The sequence below is a fragment of the Carlito syrichta genome, unplaced genomic scaffold (assembly GCF_000164805.1).
Source record: "Carlito syrichta isolate Samal-C Ts95f unplaced genomic scaffold, Tarsius_syrichta-2.0.1 Scaffold307180, whole genome shotgun sequence".
Lineage (NCBI taxonomy): Eukaryota > Metazoa > Chordata > Mammalia > Primates > Tarsiidae > Carlito > Carlito syrichta.
The window spans coordinates 323,289-349,839 of record NW_007251276.1 but is presented as its reverse complement, the minus strand read 5'-3'; the positions used below and the strand labels follow the sequence as shown (position 1 = coordinate 349,839).

General features: G+C 36.7%; 1 protein-coding gene across 3 annotated transcripts in view; it reads right to left on the bottom strand.

Annotated features, from left to right (window-relative positions):
* RNGTT (RNA guanylyltransferase and 5'-phosphatase) overlaps positions 1–26,551 on the bottom strand; it is a 297,963-nt gene that overhangs the window by 33,820 nt on the left and 237,592 nt on the right. For all 3 annotated transcript variants that reach the window (XM_008064037.1, XM_008064038.1, XM_008064039.1), the window contains one exon: positions 19,535–19,601. In XM_008064037.1, the coding sequence (XP_008062228.1) occupies positions 19,535–19,601 (67 nt within the window). The remainder of the gene's footprint in view (positions 1–19,534; positions 19,602–26,551) is intronic.

Here is a 26,551-nt window from a genome sequence, read left to right as displayed (position 1 = left end):
AACCAAAACAAACAAAACACTAGAAGGTATGTAACATCTCTTGGGCACATAATATATACTCGATAAAAATGATTTACTGTCTCTTTATAAAAATACTTCATTTTCTTCTATACCTCGTATAATTAAAGTCATACAATTCTATTTAATACCAGAGCTAAGTTTTTGAAAATTATCTTTCATCTCAACATAAACTAACATTGAAAATAATGTCAAACATTATTATTTCCAAAAGGGAAGTACAGATGCTCCTCAACTTACAATAGGGCTACATCCTGATAAACCAACTGCGTAAGCTGAAAATATTGTTAAGATAAAAATGCATTTAATACACCTAATCTATTGAACATCATAGCTTAGCCTAGTCTACCTTAAATGTGCTTAGAACACTTATAACAGTCTACAGTTGGGCAACATTATTTAACACAAAACCTACTTTATAACATAGTGCTGAATACTATCTCATGTAATTTATGAAATACTGTACTAACAGTGAAAGATGAGATAATTATACGGGCATTCAGAGTATGGATGCTACTGAATGCATATTGCTTTCACATCATTGTAAAGTTGAAAGTGGTTATGTTGAACCATAGTGAGTTGGAGACTGTGTGTGTGTGTATGTGTGTGTGTGTGCCCAGAAATATGCAAATTCTATGATCAAATAATATAATACCAGAGTAGAGGTTTCTGCCTCCAGATTACCACGTAGAAACACTGAACGAAATGTTTAACAATAATGGTACTCTAAAGGAGTTAGATTTTCCAATTTATTTATGTGCTATTTACAAATGGCCTATCAATAATTATTGTTTATTTTTAACTCAATAGCATATTCTTGATGCTATATTTTCAAAAGACAGCTTTCTGAAGAAGCTGTGGTTTCAATAAGAAATCCTCTGCCTTCAATGGGGAACAGGGTGCAATGAACTAAGTGATTTCTCTTTTACAACAAAAATCTACATTGAATAAATTTGAACCAGTCAACTGTTATCTTTTCCCAGAATGCAATTCTTTTATGAAAAATGCATATAACAGACTTGGGCTTAATTTCTACCTTTCAAGACAGAAAACAAAAATGAAAATAACTGAAATAACAACTCTGGAAAGGGAGAATCTTCCACGACCTGAATGGTCAGATTCCAGGATCCAACTAGCCATATTTCACTTCCTGAAACAAGTAATAGTTCAACCTGAGCAGCAGAATTTCGGAAACAACAAACAGAAACACTAACCACAACTATTTTTATCTTAGTTCCATATTTTGTTTCTCTTAGAAACCAATACTTCAAATAACGGAAGGAAGATATAAAAATATTTTACTACCTGACAGTGAAAACTCTGAGAATTCGGGATCATTTTTCAATCATCCATGGCAGTGACCATTCATTATTAGTTTCTTCAGCAGGGGCCTACAGAAGCTATCTGAACTACTGAGATGAATTACCAGACAGTACCAGCATCCCCAGTACCCACAGTATCTCCAGTGCCAGTATAGACATTCGTAGTCTGTATAGTCTTATTGTTAGTATGTGTAACTGTTTTTTAAATTCTCTAACACTGATTTACCTTTTCAACCCTGACTCCTATTATCTCCCTCCATAAACATTTGCTCCTGCCCTACTACTTACTGCCTCTGTACCTTAGGCAAACAAAACTTCACGTTTTGCTTTTTCTATTTTCCTAAAATACCATCCTTCTATCATTATAGGAGGCAGAGAAAGATAAAGACATACACGCATATCCTCACTCACAACCTACCACTCACCTAACTGGTAATGCAAAACAATTCTTGCTTCCTTTGTGAATCCTACCTCGACTGCACCAGTCCACAGTTTTTCCTCAACTTTTGACATGTATAGCCAATTCTAAGCTTCTGACACAACAAATCCAACCTTGTTGTTAATTACCTTTTTGAGTAAAGAGACTTCTTCAATCTCAATAATCAGGCTATAAGCAAGTTGGGGGTCAGGTAAATACTGTATTAATTGGGAGAGAGCTCGCTAGAAGTCCAAATCTCACGCAATTTACTTACAGAGGAAATCCTTAAATGTACCCACAACTCTAAACGACAAGAACAAAAATCTTATTAATCTTTGTATGCCCAGTTTCCACCAAAGTGACTTGTACACATAAGGTAAGCCCTCACTTGATGCTATCCACAGGTCCTTGAATAATGTCATTTCATTGTAATGTTAACCAGGAAAAAATTGGTTTTGTTTTATGTCACTTCACCTACAGTCACAGTTTCTAAGAACCAACTGTTGAGGTTAAGTGGGAATGTACTGTATACTTAACTGATGCTTATTTGTGACTAGTGGGCAAATTTTGAAACATAAAGGACAAGAAAATAGTACACATAGTCACAGGAATAGGGAACTGTAAAGCCATGTCATTTATTAGTGATAAGTAAGTGGGAGGGAGTTGGGGAAAATAGGGGTGCAACAGGAGGAGAGGTTTGATGGAGGGACTTTACGTTTGCTACAGTGGGCAACAGAGAGCCACTGCTGATTCAAATGTAAAAGTGGACAAAAGCAAATTAATAGAGCATAAGCTTACAAAAAGTTCTCCATAAAAGTGAATTCGTGCCAGAGAGTGTCAAGATCTCCAAGACAGAGACTATCAAGGAATGGAAGGTTTTGAGGAGGAAAGTGATGGGGGCCCTCCCCTAGAGTACAGAGAATGGGTGGATGCGAACCGTCCTGGCTGACAGCTGGACTAAGGAGAAAAGTACAACTAGTAAGGGCATTTTACCAAGAATATGTAGAATTCAAAGGAATGGAATCGTCTTGACTTTTTTCTCAAATTATACTTTTCCATGATTTATTAAATCATTCAAAGCAGCAAGGACATTTGAAAATCAACAGACTTTATTTCAGATGTCACTTACTATGGTGAAGAATGACTCCCTGCAGTGTCTGGGAACCTGGATACAACAGCATGAGACAATTCATCACGAGCAGTAACTTCCCTCACCAATACCATTCCCACCTCTTCCTGGCCTGGCTCCCTTCCACTGCAGACTTCTTCTTATCACGTGTGTGTTACCTCATTTCATTCCTTCTTTTGCGAACCCATAACCACCCTGGGAACGTTTTCTTGATTATTCTCACAGTCACTGTCTTTTACATCATCCAATTACCCTTGTGCTGCGCAACCAACCTACTCATCCCGAAACTTAAAAAAAATCTGTTCCTTCTCCCTGCAATTCTGCTGTAATTCTTTTTGCTGCTAAAATCAGCCCTGAGTCATCAAAATGCCTCCAAGATACACTGATCTTGAAAAACATTATGTTTTAATTCCAGCTATGCTCACTAGGCATACTCAATTTGGGCTAGATAAAGAGAAAATGTTTTCACTGAATCTAGCATAACTGACACACCTACTTGGAAAAAAAAAAGTACTGCAAATGAGATACTAACTTCCTCTTTCTGAGCCAATCAGAGCACTCAAAATGCACGGGTGATTTGTTTACATAACTGATTTCCTACTAGCTAGTTCTTAAACAAATAGACTTCTAGAGGTTGTTTCAAATTAATAGGTATATAATACTTTCATATAAATCTTTTGACTATTAAGAACTAATTAAGGTAAAAATAAAAATGTATTTAATACTGAAAACAACAGGTAGGGTTGGCCTTTCTAAAAAATGACTAGCTGGGAGAAATATATGACACAATAAGCTTGCAAATGAGATGATCTGATTAAAGAAAATACTTCATAACTAAATCAGAAGTTATTAGAAGCTCTTTAATATCTAAGAGATTCACAGTACTCCCAGCATAAGAATGTAAACACTCAACAATAACTAAGTAGCAGAGGTGAGATTATAACTTTGAGTTCTCTTTATACTCCTGTGTCTCTTTATGTAAACAAAGCACGGTGATTCTCTCTTTTGATCTTTATAGTAAAACTACATTCCTGTAGTCAAGTCACTTAGCCTAGTCAGAGGACCCTATTATATAAATTACAGGGATAATTCTGGCCTACAGGACAACCAAAACTCAGAAGGGCTTCAAGACTGTAACATACTATACATGACAAATGCAATACAAGTACAATACAATATCTCAAAATAGTATACACAAAAATAGCACTGCATACGAGGCAACATAATGTAACTGTACTATCATCTTTCTGGTCTGTAAATCCTACACTTTACAAGTTGTTTAAGAATTAATTAGAACAGTGCCTGGCACATATTTCTCAAAAAGGTTGACAATTTTTTAAATATGACAATAGTGTTAACTCTAAAGTTAAAAATATTATTGTTCATGCTTTTGGTTTTAAACAAATCATCTTTTTTTCATGTTAGAAAGTTAGCAAATACTGACAAACAAAAAAATGAGATTTCTGAAAGTATCAATATGATTGTAAGTTTATAATATAATATAAAAATCATTATACATCAAATTTAAATAATTATTTTATACTACTAGTTTCTCAATGTTTCAGCATTCTTTGCCCCTTCCAAAATTTGTATTTTAAACACATTTTCCACTAGGTATTTGTTTTTACTGGCTAACACTTAAAAAGTCAAACGTGTTTCTAAAATGCTACAATATATTGAGAAGAAATTCTGGATGGCCAAACAACCTAAAATGTCATTTTATGTCTGTCCACACAGTTTATGGATAGATTTTTTAAAAGTAGTATATATATACATACATCTATATATGTGTGTGTGTGTGTATACGTATATATACATACACACACATCTATATGTATGTGTGTATATATACATACACACACATATACACATAGATAATACATGCATTCACACATATATATGGTATATAATATGTGTGTTCACTGTTAATATTGACAGTTCTCAAATCTTAACAGAAAAGTTAAATAACTTATAATTTTTTACTATTATTAACTGAGTCAAAGCAAACCTACCTAAAATCATTTTATTTTATTTTATTTTATTTTTTTTTTTTATTTTTTGAGTTGGAGTCTCACTCTGTCGCCCAGGCTGGAGTGTAATGACATGCTCATGGCCACCACATCCTCATGGCCACCACATCCTCGACCTGCTGGGCTCAGGTGGTCCTTCTGCCTCAGTCTTCCAAGTAGATGGAACTACAGGCATGCACCACCATGCTTGGCTACATTTTTTGATTTATTGTAGAGATTAGGTCTCACCAAGTTGCCCAGGCTGGTCTTAAACCCGTGAGTTCCGGAAATCCTCTCACCTTGGCCTCCCAAAGTGCTGGGATTATAGACATTAAGCCACTGTGCCTGTCCCCTAAAGGCATTTTAATCAGAAACAACATATTATTTTAGCAGATGAATGATCACTTGTGAAGCTATTTCCTGAGAACTGAAAATGCTCTGACCTGGTGACACTGTAGAAAGAATTTAAATATACAGTTAAATATTTAATATAGTTTAGTAAAACTAAATATCCAAATGGTACCTCAATACTAACAATGTTAATTACGATGTTAAACAAATTTATGCTTCTCCAAATCTTATACTTAGCTGCATTTAGCATAGTTTGTAAATTTCCTGAATGGTAAACTTGTCATTATTACTTATAGGCAATTAATTGTACAGATAATGAAATTTTAGGATATAGGGAGAACAAAAAGTTAGCTCACAGTTTAGAAAAAAACTATTGTAAGAAACTGTTAGATTTACTTGGCTGTATCTCTTATTCCTGTTTTAGAAAAGGAGTTGAAACATTTATGACAAGACGTTACTTCCTGCAGCAGTCTCAAACTTCTGAAGGTACTCCAGCACCAACCTGAATATGTCCTATCACACATTTGGCGACGTTTATGGATCTGTGCTCTCCAGATCCGAGTCTGCTCCTGCTCTTAGGGGAGAGGTGAGGGGGTATCAGGCGCATGGGTTAGGAGGCGTGGGGGTGAGGGGGGTATCAGGACATGGGCCGTGCCCTGCACACTGCGGCCCTTCAAGATGCACCTGCCAGAGAGTCAACAGAAAGCAGCCCAGGTCTGCAGCTTTCCTAACTGCATGAATCATGGCCACGGACTACTCGGAATGGGTCTCTATTATTGTGTTTGCATTTGAGGTGGGGGTGGGGGTTGCTTTGTTTTGGAGACATTATTAGGCAAGAGGACAAGAGAACATTCTTTTATAACAGATGAGTATTTACTGGAGGAATGATTTTTCTCCTTCCTTACAAGTGAGAACAGAAGTAAAAGTATAACTTCTAGACATCTAATGTAAATCTAGAACAGAAACTGTGGCATTGTCAGACACCTGACTTCAGCAATAGCCATTTTGATAAAATCTCTTATATTTACATGGTTTTCAATGCCTTTGAAATTCAAATGAGAGAGCCACTTCTTTTTACAACTGAAATACTGGTAAGAAAAAACAGGATAAGAAACACCATGCTATTTCCTTTTGTCAAAATCCATGGTCCAGTGCATTGTAAATACCCAGGTAGGTAAAGTGTTACATGATACTATTTACTTTCTTTTCTTTTTAAACTTTTCAACGATACAAAAGGGACTTGTTTGTTCTATTTTGCTCCAAGACGTGTCCAAGACGTGTTTAACAATAATTCACCTTGATATGCTAATACAGTATTTAAAAAGATACTAGAAGTATGACAGAACAATTTCCAATATTTTTCTACAAAGTGTCTAGCTCAAAATAGATGGAAAGTCAGTCAGGCTCAGTGGCTCGGCCTGTAATCCCGTGCCTTGGGAGGCTGAGGTGAGTGAATTGACTGAGTCCGGAGTTCGAGACCCGCCTGGCAACTTGGTGAGCCCTCATCTCTACAATAAATCAAAAAACTAGCCGGGTGTGGTAGCACCCGCCTGTAATTCCAGCTACTTGGAAGGCTGAGGCGGAAGGATCGCCGGAGCCCAGCAGGTCGAGGCTGCGGTGGCCGGGAGCGGTCGCTGCACTCCAGTCTGGGCGACAGAATGAGACTCCAATTCCAAAAAAAAAAAAAAAAAAGATGGAAAGTCACTAGAATTTGCAGCTAAGAAAAATGCTAAATTTCTTAATTAAAAGACAATTTGAGAGCTATATTTAAAATGTTCTCAGAATAATGTATTCACAAAATCTACATTTCAAATAAGGCCACTGATGTTAATAATAATTTACAACCACAATCTTAAATTAGAAAATAAAATTATTTTATATTGCCACAAAGGTATCCTAACTCAAAATGTAATAGACATTAGAAAGTAAAGTTTTAAGGCAGTAAATATGAATGTAATTAAAACCAGAACTTTTACATAGTTTGATAAACTTTATGGTAAATACTTAATGGTTAAAAACAACAACAACAACAACACACTTGGCTTTCTAGACATTCTTCAATAATAATGTTAATAAATATTTATTAGTACTTTTATTTGCCAGGAACTGGGCTAAATGATATGAAAGTGAACAAGACACAGCCCAGTCCTCCTGGAGCTTATAAATAGTCTTCTGATAAGTTATCTAAGGACATGAAAATAAGAATACTGAGACTGAAACATGTGACTACAGGATGCAAGTGTTACTCTGTTTTGGCAATAATGCTACCAAAAGCTCCTGGACAGGATAACTACCATTAGAGAGCACTTTTTAGAACCTTGGGCTGCAATTACTGCATGACTTGTCAGTAATCATAATGTTAAACATCCAGAACATTACAGTATGGGCTCACGTGAAAGTCCAGCAGTACCCTGAACCACTGTTAGCAATTGTGCAGGGTAAGAAGTTGCCAGTAACTTAACTGCATGGAAGTAGGGAGACTTTTAGCTTCCAGAAAAGTTATTTTTTTTAATTTTTAATTTTTTTTTAATTTTAAAGATAAGGAGTACAATGCAGGGTTAGGTATACAAACGTTGATTATGCAGGCACACTTGTTGATGAGGTATGCCCCTCACTCCCCTAGCAGTTTCCCTCAACTGCCAATCCTTTTCTTCTAATAGTATTAAGATAATTGCTCAAGGTCAGGTTATGAGTGAGAACATATGGTACTCTGTTCTTTGTTTCTGTGACAGATCACTGAGTATGATCAACTCTAAATCCATTCAAGTTGCTGCAAAGTTCATATGTTTGTCCTTCTTTACAGCTGCATAATATTCCACTGTGTATATGTACCACATTTCTTTAATCCAGTCCGGCTTCGATGGGCAACATGAACATGGTTGATTCCAAGTTTTTGCTATTGTGAATAGAGCTGCAACAAATATACGTGTGCAGATATCTTTTTTGTAGAATGATATGAATTCCTCTGGGTATATTCCCAATAGAGGAATGGCTGGGTCATATGGAAGGCCAATCTCTGGTTCTTTCAGAAATTGCCACACTGTCTTCCAAAGAGGTTGCACAAATTTGCATTCCCACCAGCAGTGTAGAAGCTTTCCTTTTTCTCTGCATCCTCGCCAGCATCTGTTATTGTTTGTTTTATTAATGATGGCCATTCTTACTGGAGTTAGGTAGTATCCCAATGTTTTCATTTGCCTTTCTCTGATGATGAGTCAGGTTGAGCCGTTTTTCATGTGTCTGTTGGCTGCCCATATATCTTCTTTTGAGAAATGTCTATTCATGTCTTTTGTCCACTTTTTAATGGGGCTGTTTGTTTTTTCCTTTCGGTGAGTTTGAGTTCCTCATAGATCCTAATGTTAGGCCTCTGTCAGATATATAGTTGACAAATGTCTTTTCCCATTCTGTGGGCTGTCTCCTTGCTCTCTTGATGGTTAGCTTTGCAGAAGCTCGTTAGTTTGATGAGGTCCCACTTGTCTATCTTACTTCTTACGGTATGGGCACATAGGGTTCTGATCCAGAACTGGTTGCCAGTTCCAATTTCCGCAAGGGTGTCTCTTGTGTTTTCTAAGATTCTTATAGTTTGAGGTTTTACATTTAGGACTTTGATCCATTTTGAGTTACTTTTTGTGTACAGCGATAGGTAGGAGTCCTGTTTCAATCTTCTGCATGTGATCACCAGTTTTCCCAGCACCATTTACTGAATAGGTTCTCCTCTCCCCAGTAGTTGTTGTTGGAGGCTTTGTCAAAGATGAGTTGGTTGAGAAAGTGAGGCTTTGTTTCCGGAATGTCTATCCTGTTCCATTGGTCTATATGCCTGTTCTTGTACCAATACCAGGCTGTTTTGATTACTATAGCCTTACAGTAAAGTTTGAAGTCTGGAAGTATGATCCCTCCTGCTTTGTTTCTTTTGCTAAAGACTGTTTTGGCTATTTGTAGTCGTTTGTGTTTCCATATGAACTTCTGTACTGTCATTTCCAGGTCTGAGAAGAATGATGTTGGTAATATAATGGGTATTGCGTTGAATCTGCACCTCGTCTTTGGTAGGATGGACATTTTAACAATGTTGATTTTTCCTATCCATGAGCATGAAAGAGTTATTATTTTTTTAAGCTTTTTAATGTGTTAAAAAACTTTCTGAATCCATCTACAGCAAAGGGATAACCACATTATCCCTTAATACTGCAACAAGAAACCCTGGAAACCTGCCTCATCATTACCAGTACTACAGAAAATTTAGCTATTACTCAATGAAAAGGTCATATACATCTAGATCTGATTCCATTGTTTTCTCTTAAGTTTTCACCCAGTTCAGTTTCTAATTTTTTTGTCTGGAAAATATCTTACTTTTTTCTCTATCTTCAAAAACATGAAATCACTTGGAAGACAGAATAGGTATGCAGGGCTCCCTTCTGTAATAAATATATTTTTTGAGTCGGCATCTCACTCTGTCACCCAGACTGGAGTGCAGTGGCACAATCATGGCTCACTACAGCCTCAAACTCCTAGGCTCAAGTGATCCACTCGTCTTAGCCTCCTGAGTAGCTGGGACTACAGGTACGCGCCACAATGCCCAGATAATTTTTTACTTTTTTGTGGAGAGACGAGGTCTCACTATATTGCCCATGCTAGTCCCCAACTCTTGAGCTCAAGTGATCTTCTTGCCTTGGCCTCTCAAAGTGTTGGCATTACAAAGGCATGAGCCACTGTGCCAGGATGCTTCTGTTCTTGAGAACAGTACTTTCTGAAACAGAAAACAGCCTTAGCTTCTGCAGAGCGGTATCTGTAAAGCGTCTTCACTCATTTCTCATTCATTTCTTCCTGTGCTTTCCTCCTCCCTTTTCCCAGCAACTGCGACATCGCATCTGTTTCTTCCCTCCAATGCTCCTCTGAGGGTTACTATCCATTCAGGGACAGGTGCCCTTCTCACTATCATCTGAATCACAAAATATGGCATTCTCCTGCCAGAGTACATGGCGGCACCAGCCCGACAAGTCCTAGCCTGAAGCAGTGCTTGCCAACCGTGAGTCATGACGCATTCTTCAACACAGCAATTAATACAGTGGGTTGAGACCAGCATTTAAAAACTAAATCAACAGAAAAAGAAATAAAACAGAATGACATCACACCTGTTTTGAATCTTCAGTGCACACTTTGTGTTTGTGTGTACAAATATATGAACAGGTACACATACCGGATCCTGATTGAGATACATTTCTTACATTCCTGCAAGTTATGGCCAAAAGTTTAAAAGCCACTAAAGCAGAACATTTGGTTCTAGGGATTGCAAATTTATCTGATGTAAATCTTCGGATATTTTAGATATTTAAAACATGAATGTGAAATTGTTTCTTTTAGTAAAAATACTGTTGATCTAATAAGCCAATAGTTTCTAAAAGATCATCAGTCAGCAAGCAAACTAAATCAGTACCATCAGTTTTCCTAGTATATTTCAGTCTTTTCACAATAGAAAGGTCCGACTGGGCTCAGTGGCTCAGCCTATAATCCTAGTACTTTGGAAGGCTGAGGCAAGTGGATTGCCTGAGCCCCCGGGTTCGAGCCCACCTGGGGGCACCTTGGCAAGCATTAGTCTCTACAATAAATAAAAAAAAAAGTAGTCAGGTGTGGTAGCTTGGAAGGCTGAGGAGAAAGAATAGCCAGTCAATGCTGGGGTGGCCTTGAGTGTGCCACTGCACTCCAGCCTGGGCGATGGAGTGAGACTCCAACTCAAAAAAGAAAAAAAATTAATAATAATAATGATAGAGCCAAAACAAATACCTTACCTTTAAATTTAATTTACCCTAAACATTAAAATTAACTTGTCAATCATCTCAATAAGGACTAAACTATGGCCTTTTTTCTCTAAACCAAATTCCTAATGAAGAGGCTCAGGAGTCATGCCTGTTATACTAAAGTTTGTTTTCCAACCTCACACAATAGATAAAGAAGGAAATCGAAGTCTTATTTATTTATTTAATTTATTTGTGCGTTGGAGTCTCACTCTGTCACCCAGACTGGAGTGCAGTGGCACAATCACAGCCACTGCAGAATCTCACTGGGCTCAGGCAATCCTTCGGCCTCAGCCTTCCAAGTAGCTGGGACTACAGGTGTGTACAATGCCCAGCTAATTAATTCTCCCTCTCTCCCTCACTCCTTTCCTCCCTCCCTTTCTTTTCTTTTTTTTTAATTGTGCAAAGAAGGTTTCACCATGTTGCTCAGGCAATCCTCTCGCCTCAGCATCCCAAAGTGGTAGGATTACAGGCGTGAACCATCATGCCCATACAAAATCATTATAGTTTGTGAAGCCACAGAGCTGTCTCTTGTGAACTCCCGCACTCCGGGCACCTTGTCCTCTACCAATTCCCAGAATTCCTTAGATAGGAATTACAAATTGCCAGTTTAAAAATATCCTTAAATCCACCTAAAACCTGCAAGCCCTTGCTTGGAAATGTCTTTCTTTCCCAGGTTGAACTAATGAGAATCTCATATGTATTGATTTATAATTTGTATAACGTCTGCCTCCCTAAAATGTATATAACCAACTGCAATTCAACCACCCTGAACAGATACTCCAAATGCTGTGTCTTGGGCCTGGTCTCTCATAGGTGGCTCAGAATAAACTTCTTCAAGCATATTTGTCTGAATTTTTGCATTGTCATCAAAAAATATTTTAAAATAACAAATAGTAAACAGTCTGAACTCAAAATACCTTAAAGGAAAAATATTCTGCTCTTTTTTTTTTCTTTTTGAGTCAAAAGTCTCGCTCTTCGCCCAGGGTGGAGTGCAGTGGCACGCTCATGGCACCCCAGCATCGACCTGCTGGGCTCTGGTGATTCTTCTGCCTCAGCCTTCCAAGTAGCCGAACTATAGGCGTGTGCTACCATGCCTGGCTAATTTTTTTATTTATTGTAGAGACGAGGTCTCCCCAAGTTGCCCAGGTTGGTCTTGAACCCCAGGACTTGGCATTCCTCTCACATTGTCCTCCACAGTTCTGGGATTACTGGCTTGAGCCACTGCGCCCGGGCTCTACTCTTTTTAAAAATATAAAGTCTGAGTAGATGGTTGATATAGTTTCAATTATGACTTCAGAAATGAAGAAGAGGTGAATATTTATTTGCATCTATTCCATATACATATGAATACAAACAACAGTCTTATATTTCCTTGGCTGTAAAGAGATTGTTAGAAATTCAAGCTCAGATGGCTCAGAGTATCTGACTGTGACTAATGGCACCCAGTCACTCAGCAGGGACAGAACTATGCTCTGAGGCAGGGAATAACATAGCTGTACTGGCTGTAAAATAGCTGCCTCGGAAAAAATAATCCTGAATAATGGTCACAGTCCTTACTCTGCACGTAAGGTTGCTGTAAAGAATTCATATTCAAAATATAGAAGGCTTTAAAAAAGCCTTTCTGCAGTGTCAAAGTGGAAACTTGGGTCTGACTCAGCCTTACAGCCACTCACACTTCGTGGGCTGTCAGAACTGGAAAAGGCAACTGAGATCAAGTCCTGTGGGGAAGGACAGCCCTTGGCCTTGAGTCTTTCCACAACAGCGTTTTGGGTTGATTAAAAGTGATGCTGACAGGCTTCAATTCTTCTTGGTTTTATGGATTCTGGATGCTAAGTGAAGCCTCCAGGATGAGAAACCTATGAGAATTAGCATCAAGATTTTTACCAGACGTGAAAAACTCTAGAAAAAGCCAAAATAATTGGTATAAAATGCAAACTATTACTTAAACTGAAACATATGTACAAAAATAAAATGTGAATATTAGAATACACACACACATATTATTAAGATAAAGGTGTTATGCAAAGACATAGAGCTACCCAGCTGCCAAACCTCATATAAAGGACTTCTGAAAAACTTCTGACAGCTTGAAAGCATATAAATAGAAATAAACCAACACCATATTTCATTCAAAATGTCCCTTTTTAATTTCAAAGACTGCATATAAAAGTATAATGAACTATATCTCTTACTTAATAAAACCCTAAGTTCCAAACAGCCCAGTATACCTAGAAACTTAATAAAGTAAAAAAAAAAGTTACGGTATCGGACACTAAAAAGCGGGGAAGGGAAAGGAAAGGGAGGACCCAGAAGTCACATAATGGGTACAGTGAAGCCCTGTCTCCAGCACTACACATGTCCTGTGTCAAATACGCACTTGTATGCTCAAGCCCAAAATAAATAAATTTTGAATGAGACAAAAAGAAAGCGTAGTCTTGGATGAAAGTGAAATCTGCTTCATTTAGAGATAAAACAATAGTTGTGGATATGCAAGACAATTCCTTTCTTATCTATATTACAACTCATTATAAAATCGGTGTTTTATTTAGTTTATTATATTTTAGGATATTAAAATCAAGTTTTCAAATGACAAATTTTCCCTGAAAACTTAAATTTGTATGCATTCAATTATATTTTTGGTTAAAAAAACTTGGAGAAATATTTTATTTGCTTTTTAGGGTTCTTAATTTGGGGTTCTTGAATGTACTTCAGTGGGGTTCGTGAAACTTCTGAAATGATAAGCAGAAAGATGTGTGTGTGTGTGTGTATGCATGCATGTACATACATTTTTCTAAGGAGAGGATGAAAAACTTTCATAGAATCCAGGACAGGTCAATGATCTGAGTGAGAGTAGCATCACTGACTCGGATGAAAGTTCTACATGAGAGGTACATACAAGGTACATACAAGACTTTCCTATGGCGGACTCAGAGGGTGAGAGATAAAAAAGTAAGTTAGAATAACTTCTAGTAACAATGAAACTTGAAACTAGCATGAAGATGCGCCAGTCTAAAAATATGCTGAAGTCCCTTGTTTATACATATGTATGTCTTTATTTAGGCCTTGGGTAGAAAACTAAGACTAAAAGACGGGTAAATAATGGAAGAGAATGTGTGTATTTACTTGTAAGAATGGTTGTAAGGTAGCATATTATATACAGAATATGGATATCTATTGGCACGCTATAACAAGTTCTGAACTCATTTAACATCTGTCCAAATGCCTGTCATTATTCCTGTGTTTCTCTTTTTCTGACCTTTATAAAATGAAGTTGCTTCTTTTTTTTTAAGTTGGAGTCTCACTCTGTGGCCCAGACTGGAGAGCAGTGGCACGCTCCTGGCCACCGCGGCCTCAAACTGCTGGGCTCCAGAGATCCTTCCGCCTCAGGATTCTAAATTGCCGGAGCTACAGGCGCGCACTACCACACCCGGCTGATTTTTGATTTCTTGCAGAGACGAGATCTCACCAAGTTGCCCAGGCTTGAACCTGCAGGCTCAGGCAATCCACTCGCCCCGGCCTCCCAAAGTGCTAGGATTACAGGCTGAGCCACCGAGCCCAGCAATAAAGTTGTTTTAAAAAATGCATTTGTAAAACGACTCTTTAGTAAACAGAGTCTCTAACACCAAGCCAACCCATATTGAGAAACTTAAATCCTGTGATGTTAATGAAAAATTCCTTTTCCTCAAAAATCAAGTGAAGAATTTCATATCCTGATTTATTTTTAAAAACCAACAACTAATAAATAATATGTTAAGAAAAGCAAAGCAGTCTCCATTTTTAAAGATTATATCTCAGATTTATGATAATACATATTATAGTTACAATTAGTTTAATAGGAGAAAAATGAATATAACAAATACTGGTGTTTCATATTCACAAGAATCAGACACAAGCCAAGGTAGCAAACAAAACTTAAATTTCTAACCTAATCTCAAGCATTTAAACAATGATTTTTTTTAAACTGCTCTCCAATTAACTTGTATTCTAATTGGGTAAGGATCTAATTAGGTAGAGCCCTAGGAATTATGAAAGAATTTCAACAATCAATAAGGATAAGAAATTCTTTCACAGTGAATAAGAGAAACCTTTCCCATAACAACATCAAAGGAAAAAGACAACCTAAAATAATGAACCTTTGTTCCTCCAGAGTTGATTATCCAGGCATAAAGGATTGACAAAAGATTGACCTCTGTCAGGGAGCTAGTTAGGAAATGCCCAGATAAAGAAAATGCTATGTTAATGAATCCGGTAAGTGAGAGAGCAATTACCCCTCATGCATGCTTTTGAAACACCAAGTAACTCACATCTATATATAAAAAAATTTGCACCTTACCTACACATATCAGATAAGCCTCTCACTTTTTAGTTGTTTCAGTTCTAATAAGAAGAAACAGGATTTTCCAAACCACTGGACAGAAAAAAAATTGTCAGAAATGTTCCTGCTAAAACCTATTAAGATTCCTGGCTATATTGTTGAATCCAGTGGATGGGTTAGTGAGGAAGGTTTATGACGAGAATCTTGCCGACTCCAATCACATTCCATATCAAAAATGGAAGGAAGGTCGGGTGCAGTGGCTCACGGCTGTAATCACAGCATTTTTGGAGGCTGAGGAGAGAGGACTGCCTGAGCCCAGAAGTTCAAGACCAGCCTAGACAACAGAGCAAGACCTCTTCTCTACAAAAATAAAAATAAAAAAATTAGCTAGGTGTGGTAGTGTGTGCCTGTAGTCTCAGCTACTTGGGTGGCTGAAGCAGAAGGAGACCCTGATTCATTTATTTATTATTATTATTATTTTTTGAGTTGGAGTCTCACTCTGTCCTCCAGACTGGAGTGCAGTGGCCGCTCCCAGCCACCGCAGCCTCGACCTGCTGGGCTCCGGCCATCCTTCCGCCTCAGCCTTCCGAGTAGCTGGAACTACAGGCGCGCGCTACCACGCCTGGCTAATTTTTTATTTATTGTGGAGGTGAGGTCTCACCAAATTGCCCAGGCGGGTCTCGAACCCGCAGGCTCAGGCAATCTACTTGCCTCAGTCTCCCCAAAGCGCGGGATTACAGGCTGAGCCCACCGAGCCCAGCTGAGACCCTGATTCAAAAGAAGAGGGGGAGAACACGTACCTGAATGCTTGTCATTACTTAAAGAACTTGCTCAATGTTAAATTATCTTGCATGTCCTGCTCAGTCTCAGTCTATTCTGAAAAAGCTTTGCTTTTCAAAGCATAGAAACACATCATGTATGCAGGCAGAAAGAGCTGTTAAAGTGACAGCTCTCAGATGAAAAGAAGAGTAACTCATAGAGCCAAAAAGCAAATGTGAAGAAAAGCTAGAAGAATAAACAACAACAGCAAAACAAATTTTACAGCCTTCTCAGAAAACATTAATAGGTAGTTATAAAAACAAAGAAACGGTTATCTCAAACCTTCCTGTTTTATTAACTGCCTTGAATGTTAATAATATTCTTTCATTTCTTACAAGAAAGCATAGTTGGAACCAATTAACCAAGCCTCAACTAATATTACTATAAAAATAATTTTTTTATAAAAGATTAAATACATGCTTCCCCAATAAGATTAGAAACAAGGATGTCTGTTCCCACCATTTTTACTCAACTCTGTACTGTAGGTCTCAGCCAATAAAGAAAAAGCAATAAAAGGCATTCAGATCAGAAAGAAAAACTGTCTTTGTTAGCAGATGACATAATCATTTATGTAGAAAATCCTATGAGATCTACAAAAAGGCTACTAGAACTAACAACTGAGTATAATACAACTGCAGGATTTAATGCCAACACATGAAAAAAAATCAGCTTTTTAAATACTACCACTAAATCAGAAACTAAATTACAAATATGTTTTATAATGGCATCAAACTACAAGATATTTACAGATAAATTTGTTTGAAAAATGTACAAGACAAATATACTACTAATAAAATAATGCTGAGAGAAATAAAGATCAAAATAAATGGAGAGAGATGTGGCCTTCATGAATTGGAATATTCAATATTAAGATTTCAATTCTCTGCAAAGTGATCTATAGATTCAACACAATCCCATCCAAAATCCCAACATACATTTTTATAGAAACAGACAAGATAATTATAAAAATTCATGTGGTAACAGAAAGAACTTAGATTAGTCAAAACAACTTAGAAAAGTAACCAAGTTGGAGGATTATGTATTACTTGACTTCATAATTTATTAAAAGCAAGAATAATCAATATTGTGTGGTACTAGTGGAAAGACAGACACACAGGCCAATGAAACAGAAGAGTTCAGAAATAGATTCACACATATGTAATCAACCACTTTTAAAAAAAGAATCTTGTTCTTTTCTTTTGAAAATATTCTTTTCAAAAATAGTTTTGGAACAACTGGATATATATGAAGGAGGACCAAGAAAATGCAAAATTAATTTATAAAAAGTTGTGTCTTTATTCTTACATGTTTAAGCTTCAGTCACCTTCTAAGTATTCTCTGTTTGATGCAAGACACCTGTCGAGACACTTTTCCCACTGCCCAAAACAGTTTTTGAATTTGTCAATTTTAATGCCTTTTAGTGCTTCTGCCATTTTTGTCTCACTTCTTCCACATAGGCAAAACATTTCCTTCTGAGGACTTTTTTTCATCAGGGGAAACCAAAAAAGGTAGGTCAGAGTGAGACTGGGTGACTAGGGAGGATAGGTTTGTTGGGGTCCCCCCATACATGGTGTTTAAACAACAACAAAAAAAGGAACATCAATCCATACCTTGAAACTTTATAAAAAACTGACTCAAGTGCATAATAAACCCAAACATAAAACCTACAACTATAACTTCTAGAAGAACACAAAAGAGAAAAATCCTTGTGACTTAGGGTTAGGCAAATATTTCTTAGATTCAACACCAAAGAAAAACTAATAAACTGAGCTTCATCAATGTTAAGAGCTTCTGCTCTTTGAGGACACTGTTAAGAGAACGAACAAACTATAGCTGGGAGAAAACATCTGCAAATCACATATTGGATTAAAGGACTTATACCCAGAAGATATTTTAAAATGGTCAAAACTCAATAAGAAAACAAAAAGCCCGATTTAAAAACTGCAAGATTTGAACACATCCATTGCTGGAGAAGAGATTCAGAAGGCAAATAAATGCATGACAAGACAGTCATCACAGATATGTAAATTAGAATCACAAGGAAATATCTCTATATACCTGTGATCATGGTTAACCGGGCTCGGTGGCTCAGCCTGTAATCCAGCGCCTTTGGGAGGCTGAGGTGAGTGGATTGTCTGAGCCCGCGGGTTCGAGACCCGCCTGGGCAGGCGAGACCTCATCTCTAAAATAAAATTAAAAAATTAGCCGGGCATGGTAGCGCGCACCTGTAATTCTGGCTACTCGGAAGGCTGAGGCGGAAGGATTGCCGGAGCCCAGCAGGTCGAGGCTGCGGTGGCCGGGAGCGGTCACTGCACTGCACTCCAGTCTGGGTGACAGAGTGAGACTCCCAACTCAAAAAAAAAAAAAAAAAAGAAAGAAAGAAACACAATGACCACAGCAAATACTGATGAGGATACTGAGGAACTAGCTCCCTTACACCTGCTGTGAGAATGTAACATGTAACAACCACTTTGAAAAAGATTTTGGTAGTTTCTTAAAAAGTTAAACACATAACTATTACTGAGTCAGCCATTCCCCTCTTAGCTATTTACCTAAGAGAAAGAAAAGTGCATAACTGTACAAAGCTTGTCTTTGTTCACAGCAGTTTTATTTATAATAGCCCCAAACTAGAAAAAACCCAAATGTCCATTAGCAAATGAGAGAATGAAAAACCGTGCTAGAGCCATGTCATAGAATACTATTCAGCTATGAAAAAGAATAAACTAGTGATAAGTGAGACAACATGGATGAATCTTAAAATATGCTGAGTGAAAGAAGGCAAAGAAGACAAAGAATATATACTGTATGATTTCATTTGTACAAAGTTCTAGAAAACGCAAATTCATCTATAATGACACAAATCACATTAGTGGCTCCCTGGGGACTCGAAGGAAAAAAGAAAGCACAGGAGGAGGAAATTTCAAAGGGGCACAAGGAAACTTTTGGAATTGATGGATATGAATATTATCTTATTTGCGGCGATGGTTTCACAAGTTTAAGCGTGTCAAAATGTATCAAATTAGACAGTTTACTGAATGCCAATTATATTTCAATAAAGCTGTTAAATTGTTTCCAATGGCTAAAAGGGATGATCTGAAAGAGCAATCAGCATAGCTCTAAACGTACTCTTCTAAATTAATCATGAAATTGATTTGGTCAAAGTCAACCCTACCATATACAAGAATAATAAAGCAATCAATTCCTTTGAAAAGCTGAATGATTTCTTCAGCAGAAATATATACAAAAAGTAATGAAATTATTTCACATTCAGAATACTTTTGATACATTGATTATTAGCAAGTTTTTGGTGTGTTCTGGACAAGTAAACATCCAAAAAAAAGACACTAAGAATGAACAATCATACCTTGATTTGTGCAAAGGGTCTTTCATAACCTCCAACATAGAGAAGGCCAACATTCTGGGGAAGTAGCCTGCAAAGAAAAAAAAAAAAAAGCATTATTTATAAAGTACTCCTCCTTAAATAGAAAATTGCATAATTATCAAATTTTTATAATAGATATAATTTATAGATATATAATATTTGTTATATTGTAAAATATAACAGATATTGTAAAAACGAATATCTATATAATTATTCTTGTCTTTTACATTACAAGATAATAACCAGCAAAGGAATAATTTTATGTCTCAGAAAATAATTGGAGCCAGGTACAGTGGCATGCCCATAGTCCCAATTACTCTGGGGACTGAGGTGGGAGGATGGCTTAAGGCCAGGAGCTGGAAGATGCAGTGTGCCACGATGGTGCCTGCCATGATGCAGTGTGCCATGAAGAGCCACGCACACCAGCCTAGACAATATAAGAACCCATCTAAAAAAGAAATTAATAATAATAAAACTAATGAGTAAAATGTTGAGATGACAAGTTTAATACAGAACACTCTAACATAAGAGCAATTGTAACAAAATTATAGATGACCCTTGAACAACACTGATTTGAACTGCATGGGTCTACTTGTATGCAACATTTTTCAATAAAACTTATACGCCAAGTGTGCCTGCCTCTCCTGCCATCTCTGCCACCTCTTTCCATCTCTGCCATCCCTGAGAAGCAAGACCAACCCCTCCTCTTCCGCCTCCTCAGCCTGTTCAACGTGAAGACGAGGATGAAGACCTTTATGATAATTCACTTCACTTAATAAAAATGAAGTACATTTTCTCTTCCTTATGATTTTCTTAATAATATCTGCTTTTTTCCCAGTTTCCTTTAAGAATACAGTACATAATGCATATAACATACAAAATATGTGTTAATCGACTATTTATGTTATCAGTAGGCCTCCAGTCAACAGTAGGCTATTGGTATTGAAGTTTTTGGGGAGTCAAAAGTTATATAGGAATTTTCAACTATGCGGGTTCATGGTGCCCTTAACCCCTGTGTGTTCAAGGGTCAACTGTACTACATAGTGTCTCTAAAATAATTCAAATTAGCAATGCATATATCTAAAAATTGATAAGGATTCAGTTAGAAAAAACAGTCATTGCATGCTTATATTATACATCACAGGAGATAAACCAAATAATTCAGTACCAAAATCTACCAAAAAACCCAAAACAAATAATCTTAAAAAGGGTAACTTCTGATAAGAGATGTAACAGAGATATTCAACATTGGAAAGTAATGAAATAAGTAGTTACTATGGAGGTATCTGGAAAGTTAGAATAGATGGGATTCAGGCTTAGCCTTAAGGTGAGTTGAGTACTCACTCTGTAACACTAATGGAGGGAGAAATCTAAACAAAGTCCTGAGAATACGGAGGATTTGAGGCAAAGAGCAGACGAGTAAGGCTGGAGTTAAGGGATAATTTAGTTGGAGATGAAAACCCAAAGGAAGTTTAGAATGGATTATGTGGGATTTCAAAATGCCATACACTTTACTTTGAAAGCAATATGGAGTCATATTTTTAAAAGATGTACTTATTTCTCATAAAAACAATAAACATAGAAATAACAATTAAACCAAATAAAGGATGCAACATAAAAAACTAACGGTTACCACCCCTGCAACATCCTTTCCTTTCTATTCTCACAGTTCTAAGAGGGCCATCATTCTTGAATGCATAGAAACACTGAGAGGGAAGAAATACAATCATGCGAAGCGTGCTTGTGGGATGCGCAGAGAAGAACTGGCAATGGTGCCGGGTGTCTCAAGGACAGAATTAAATATTCTTGTGTTTCATCAAGTTAAATGCAGACATAGCTCATCTGTTTCCATAAATATTTTCACAATGGACATGGTGAATAAATGGATACAACTCCAGTCTTAACATGACTGTACATAAAGGAAAAAAATGCCTATATTCCTCACCCAAAGCCACTAGGTCAAGACACTTCTCAGAGTCTAGCTAGTCAAAGTTAACGGCCTTTTAAGGGAAGTAACAGAATTCTAATGATCTTTAGGATAGCTGCACATTCTTTTTTTTTTTATTGACTTGGAGTCTCACTCTGTCACCCAGACTGGAGTGCAGTACCATACTACTGGCAACCGCAGCCTCAACCTGCTGGGCTCTGGCGATCCTTCCGTCTCAGCTTTCCAAGTAGCTGGAACTACAGGTGCGCACTACCACATCCGGCTAATTTTTTATTTATTGTACAGACAAAGTCTTGCCAAGTTGCCGGGGTGGGTCTCAAACCTGTGGGCTCAGGCAATCCACTTACCTCAACTAGCTGTAAATTCTATAGCGTGAATCTGAGAGTGGAACACTGAATGGTAACCAAGTTTAAAAAATAAAAAAAAATCCTGCAAGCACAAACAATCAAATGAAAAATTCTCAGCATGCCACACTGGTTTTCATCAAAGGATTAGAATATTAGAATGCAAGATTATCATAATCATTTCTTTTAAATTGGTGGTGACTTCAAAACCCTACTCCGACAACTTCAGGATATACGTTTATTCGTAATTTAACTTCTCTGAAATTAGTATGTCTTTGATACTCAATGGTGTCTTAAAATTGTCATGAAGAGACAGTTGTGAGGTGGTTGTATGATTACTATCCATTGACATGGTCTAGTAAGAACACGAAAGCATACTTTCAAAGCAACTTAGATTCTAGAAAATTAGGCAGATATCCAGTCTCCTGGGAACACACACACATTCCCTGCATTCTGAAAGAGCTGCCAAAGTACTAAAGGTCACTAAAAGAATACTAATAGCTGATGAATGTATCTTGAATTAAATCAACTAAGCCAACAGCTTCTGATATTTGGAATGTAAGTGATGACTTACAGTAATGCATTGTAACATATTGTTAAAGGTTACAAGTATAACTAAAGACATTTGTTTACTGGATTCAAGTAAAAAGCATAGAAAATGTCCCCAAATCTTAACAGCGAAATGGAGAATTTCTTAGCCATTATTTGATAAGTTAATCTAACCAAATCTCTCTCAAATCATTGCCAGTATCACAAATTGAATGTTATACATAGTAGTGGTAATTTATTTCCTATATAACAAATGTTCACAGAAAGCTTGATTACCGCCCCCCCCCCTTTAGAAGTAAGAATAATCACTGTTCATACAAATAGATGCTAGAAAAGGAAGAGAATAAAGGCTGGTTGGCATTTTAGAATCAATAAGCCGCTAATTACTATGCATATGCATTTCAGGAAGCTTGCCAATACACAGTTGGTATACCCCCTCCCTCCAACTTGTCCATCTAATAATTACCTTTTCCCAAACAAGAAATCTCCTAAACATATCAATTAGATAGTGCATGTATATTTATTTCACTTTTAAAATACTGTTTTCTTTTACTTCTTAAAATTATACTTCCCTTCTTCATTTTTATCAGCCTACATCATGCACTGATAAAATATTGTTCTTGATAATTCATATACCTCTATCTTATTTATTATTCCCTACCATATATTATATCACTGCCTTCATTTGAGTGGGTTTTAATAGGTACCATAACTTAAAGGCCTTATATGCATAAGGTAATTAATACTTTGAGAACACGAATTCCTACTTTTAAGTGAAACATTTCTTTAAATGTTTTTACCTTTCAAAAAATTATTTTGCGAAACTGTATACAGAATTATTATCAAGTAATAGGTACCATTTCATCACCACAGGGTGTCTATGTACAATACAGCAATCACACATTTTAAATCCGCAGAGTTAGGCATTAATTCAGCACTGACAGGCACATTTATATGTAGATTCTAAGTAGAAACCATGACTCATTGAGTACCAGGTAATTGTTTTGCCCTTAAGTTAGGTGAACATTATCATAACTTTTATACAAAAGCTAGCAACCTCTAAGACACTTGCCTGTAACTAAATGCTTCTACAGTGTGACTACCAAAGAAAAGTAGCAATAAAGAGGCACTGCTGGAAAAAAAAAATCTATTACAGCTTTAGCAAAAGTAGACAGGCAAGGCTAATGTTCGTCTTTCTTTCAATTTCCCAAACACAAACATTAGCAAATATCTATCCCAAAAAGTCCCAAAATTGTTACCAGAAAAGTTTCTCATGTAAAATAAAACAAAAACCTGTCAGGTAATAAAATAAATATTATTTAAAAAGAACTTCAGATGGCTCATGCCTGCAATTCCAGCATTTTGGGAGATCGAGGTGAGAGAATTGCTTGAGCCCAGGAGTTCAAGAACAACCTAGGCAACAGTAAAAAATTAAAAAATTAGCCGGGCCTGGGGATGCATGCCTGTAGTCCCAGTTGTTCGGGGGGCAAAGGCAGAAGAATCACTTGAGTCCAGGAAGCTGAAAGATGCAACAAAAAAAACTAAGTTACTAACCCTGCAAAATCTCTTCCTTCCTATTCTCACAGTTCTAAGAGGGCCATCATTCTTGAATGCACTTCACTCTAGCATGGGTGACAAGGACCCAGACTCAAAAAATAATAATAAAGAAATAATTTCATTCACCATATATTGAAAATATGTCAGAAAGAGAAAAAACTGCTTTTAAACAAAGTTGAGTCTATAATTACTTCAAAGTAGAAGTCAAAAAATGGCAGGGGGTTCTCTCAAAAATAAGATAAATAATTCAAAATTACTGTTCTGTTACAAGTCATAACTACAGTACCCACTATCAAATATACTGCTAAACTGCAACAAAATACCTTGAAACAACTTCCAGTATCTTGAACACTTACATTAAATCCCACTTCTTAACCAGACAGCAAGTTATCGAAACATCAGAGTATATCCAATATACCTACTACTAGAAAACAAACAAACAGAAAGTAAATGTTCTGAATATGGGGTCAATAGCATCATATTGAATTTAAGAAAACACAAAAGGCCTACATTATTTTTTGAACCTTCTAGTAGGATACAAATTTAAAAACTATATTCCAGAAAGCAAATTTCTAACAAATACAATAATGTAGACAAGTCTCAGAATACAATAATTCAGCTAAAAACAATAACATAAAAACATCCAGAAAATTCCCATGTCTGAAAAGACAAAGGTGTAATTATAAATAAACTACAGGTCAGAGGTCAAATCTCAAATGAAATTATAAAATATCTTGAACTGAAGCAAAATAACAAAATATCAAAACTTGCGGGGTACAGTTAAATTCAACTTACAAGGAAATTTATAAGCCCCTCAAGCTATACATATAAGAAGAAATGCTTCTATACAAATTGATGAGTTAAGTATCTACCTCAATAATTTAAAAAAAAACAAACAGGAAATTAAACCCAAGGAAAATAGAAGTCAAGAAATAACAGGGAGTAGAAATTCATGATGTGTAAAACATACACTGGAGATGACCAAAAACACTAAAAATTGTTTCTTCTAAATAATAATTAAAATGATTCCTAATGAGACTGACAAAAAGATAAACACAAATAATCAGCAGTAGAAATAAACGTGGAAACACAGACTAAATAGACATAATAAATAACAAGTGGATTTTATAAACATTTTTATAGCAGCAAGCTTCAAAATTAAGAACAGAAAACCTCCACGAAACATATAATGTACTAAAACTGACACAAGAAAAAACAGAAAAGCTTAGCTGTCTTACTAAAAAAAATTTTAAATTATCCCCACAAAGCAAAAGGTCTAGATGTATTCACCAGCAAGTTTCACCAAAATTCTAATCAAACATAAATTTTCCCCAAAAGAAGAAAAGAAAGAAATACGTCTCAATTTATTTTATAAGGTCAGCTTAACTCTGACATTCTGATATAAAAATGCACAGTGCATTAAGAGAGAATGAGAAAACAAGCCAGAGACTATGTGAAAATATTTGCAAAAGGCATATCTGAAAAGGGACTGCTATTCAAAATACACAAAGAACCATCAAAATTCAACAGGAAGAAAATAAACTACCTGGTTAAAAAATGGGCAAAAGACCTGAACAGATACCTGACCAAAGAAGAGATACAGATAGAAAATAAGCATATGAAAAGATGCCCACCTTCGTATGTCATTAGGAAGATGCTACCTGAAGCAATGAGGATCCTACACACCCATGACAATGTTCAGAATTCAAAACACAACACCAATAGCTAGCAAGAAGGTGGAGCAACAGGTCCCATTCATTGCGGGTGGGAATGCAAAATAGTATAGCCACTTTGGAATAGTTTGATGGTTTCTTGCGAAACTAAACAAACCCTTACCATATGATTTAGCAATTACATTTCCTGGTATTTGGCCTAAGAAGTTGAAAATGTATGTCTGTAGCAAACCAGCACACGAATGTTTATAGAAGCTTTAGTCATTATTGCCAAAACTTGGGTGCAATCAAGATGTCCTTTGGTAGCTGAATGGATAAATAAACTGGTGCATCCAGACAATGTAATATCATTCAGAGCCAAAAAGAAGTGAGATATCAGGCCATGAAAAGACAAGGAGAAAAGTTAAATTACATAAAAGAAGCCAATCTTAAAAGGTTACATATGGTATAAGTCCAATTATGATATTCTGGGAAAGGTTTAAAAAAAAAAAAAGAAAAAGTGGTTGCCAGGGCTTGAGGGGAAGGGGCAGTGAATAAGTGGAGCACAGAGGATTTTTAGGGCACTGGAACTATTCTATATGATACTATAATGGTGGATATGCTGTTATATATTTGTCAACATTCACGGAACACACAACACACCAAGAATAAACCTTAATGTTAACTACAAGTTTGGGGTGATAATGACATGTCCTTGCAGGTTATCAACTGTAACAAACTACTCAGATGCAGAACATTGACAGTGCAGGAGATGACACCTGTGTGTGGGCAGGTAGTATAAAAGCACTCTCTGTGCTTTTTGCTCAATTTCTGCTGTAAATCTAAAACTGCTCTAAAAAAGTCTATTTAAAAAGAAATAAGCAAGCCGGGCTCGGTGGCTCAGCCTGTAATCCCGTGCCTTTGGGAGGCTGAGGTGAGTGGATTGCCT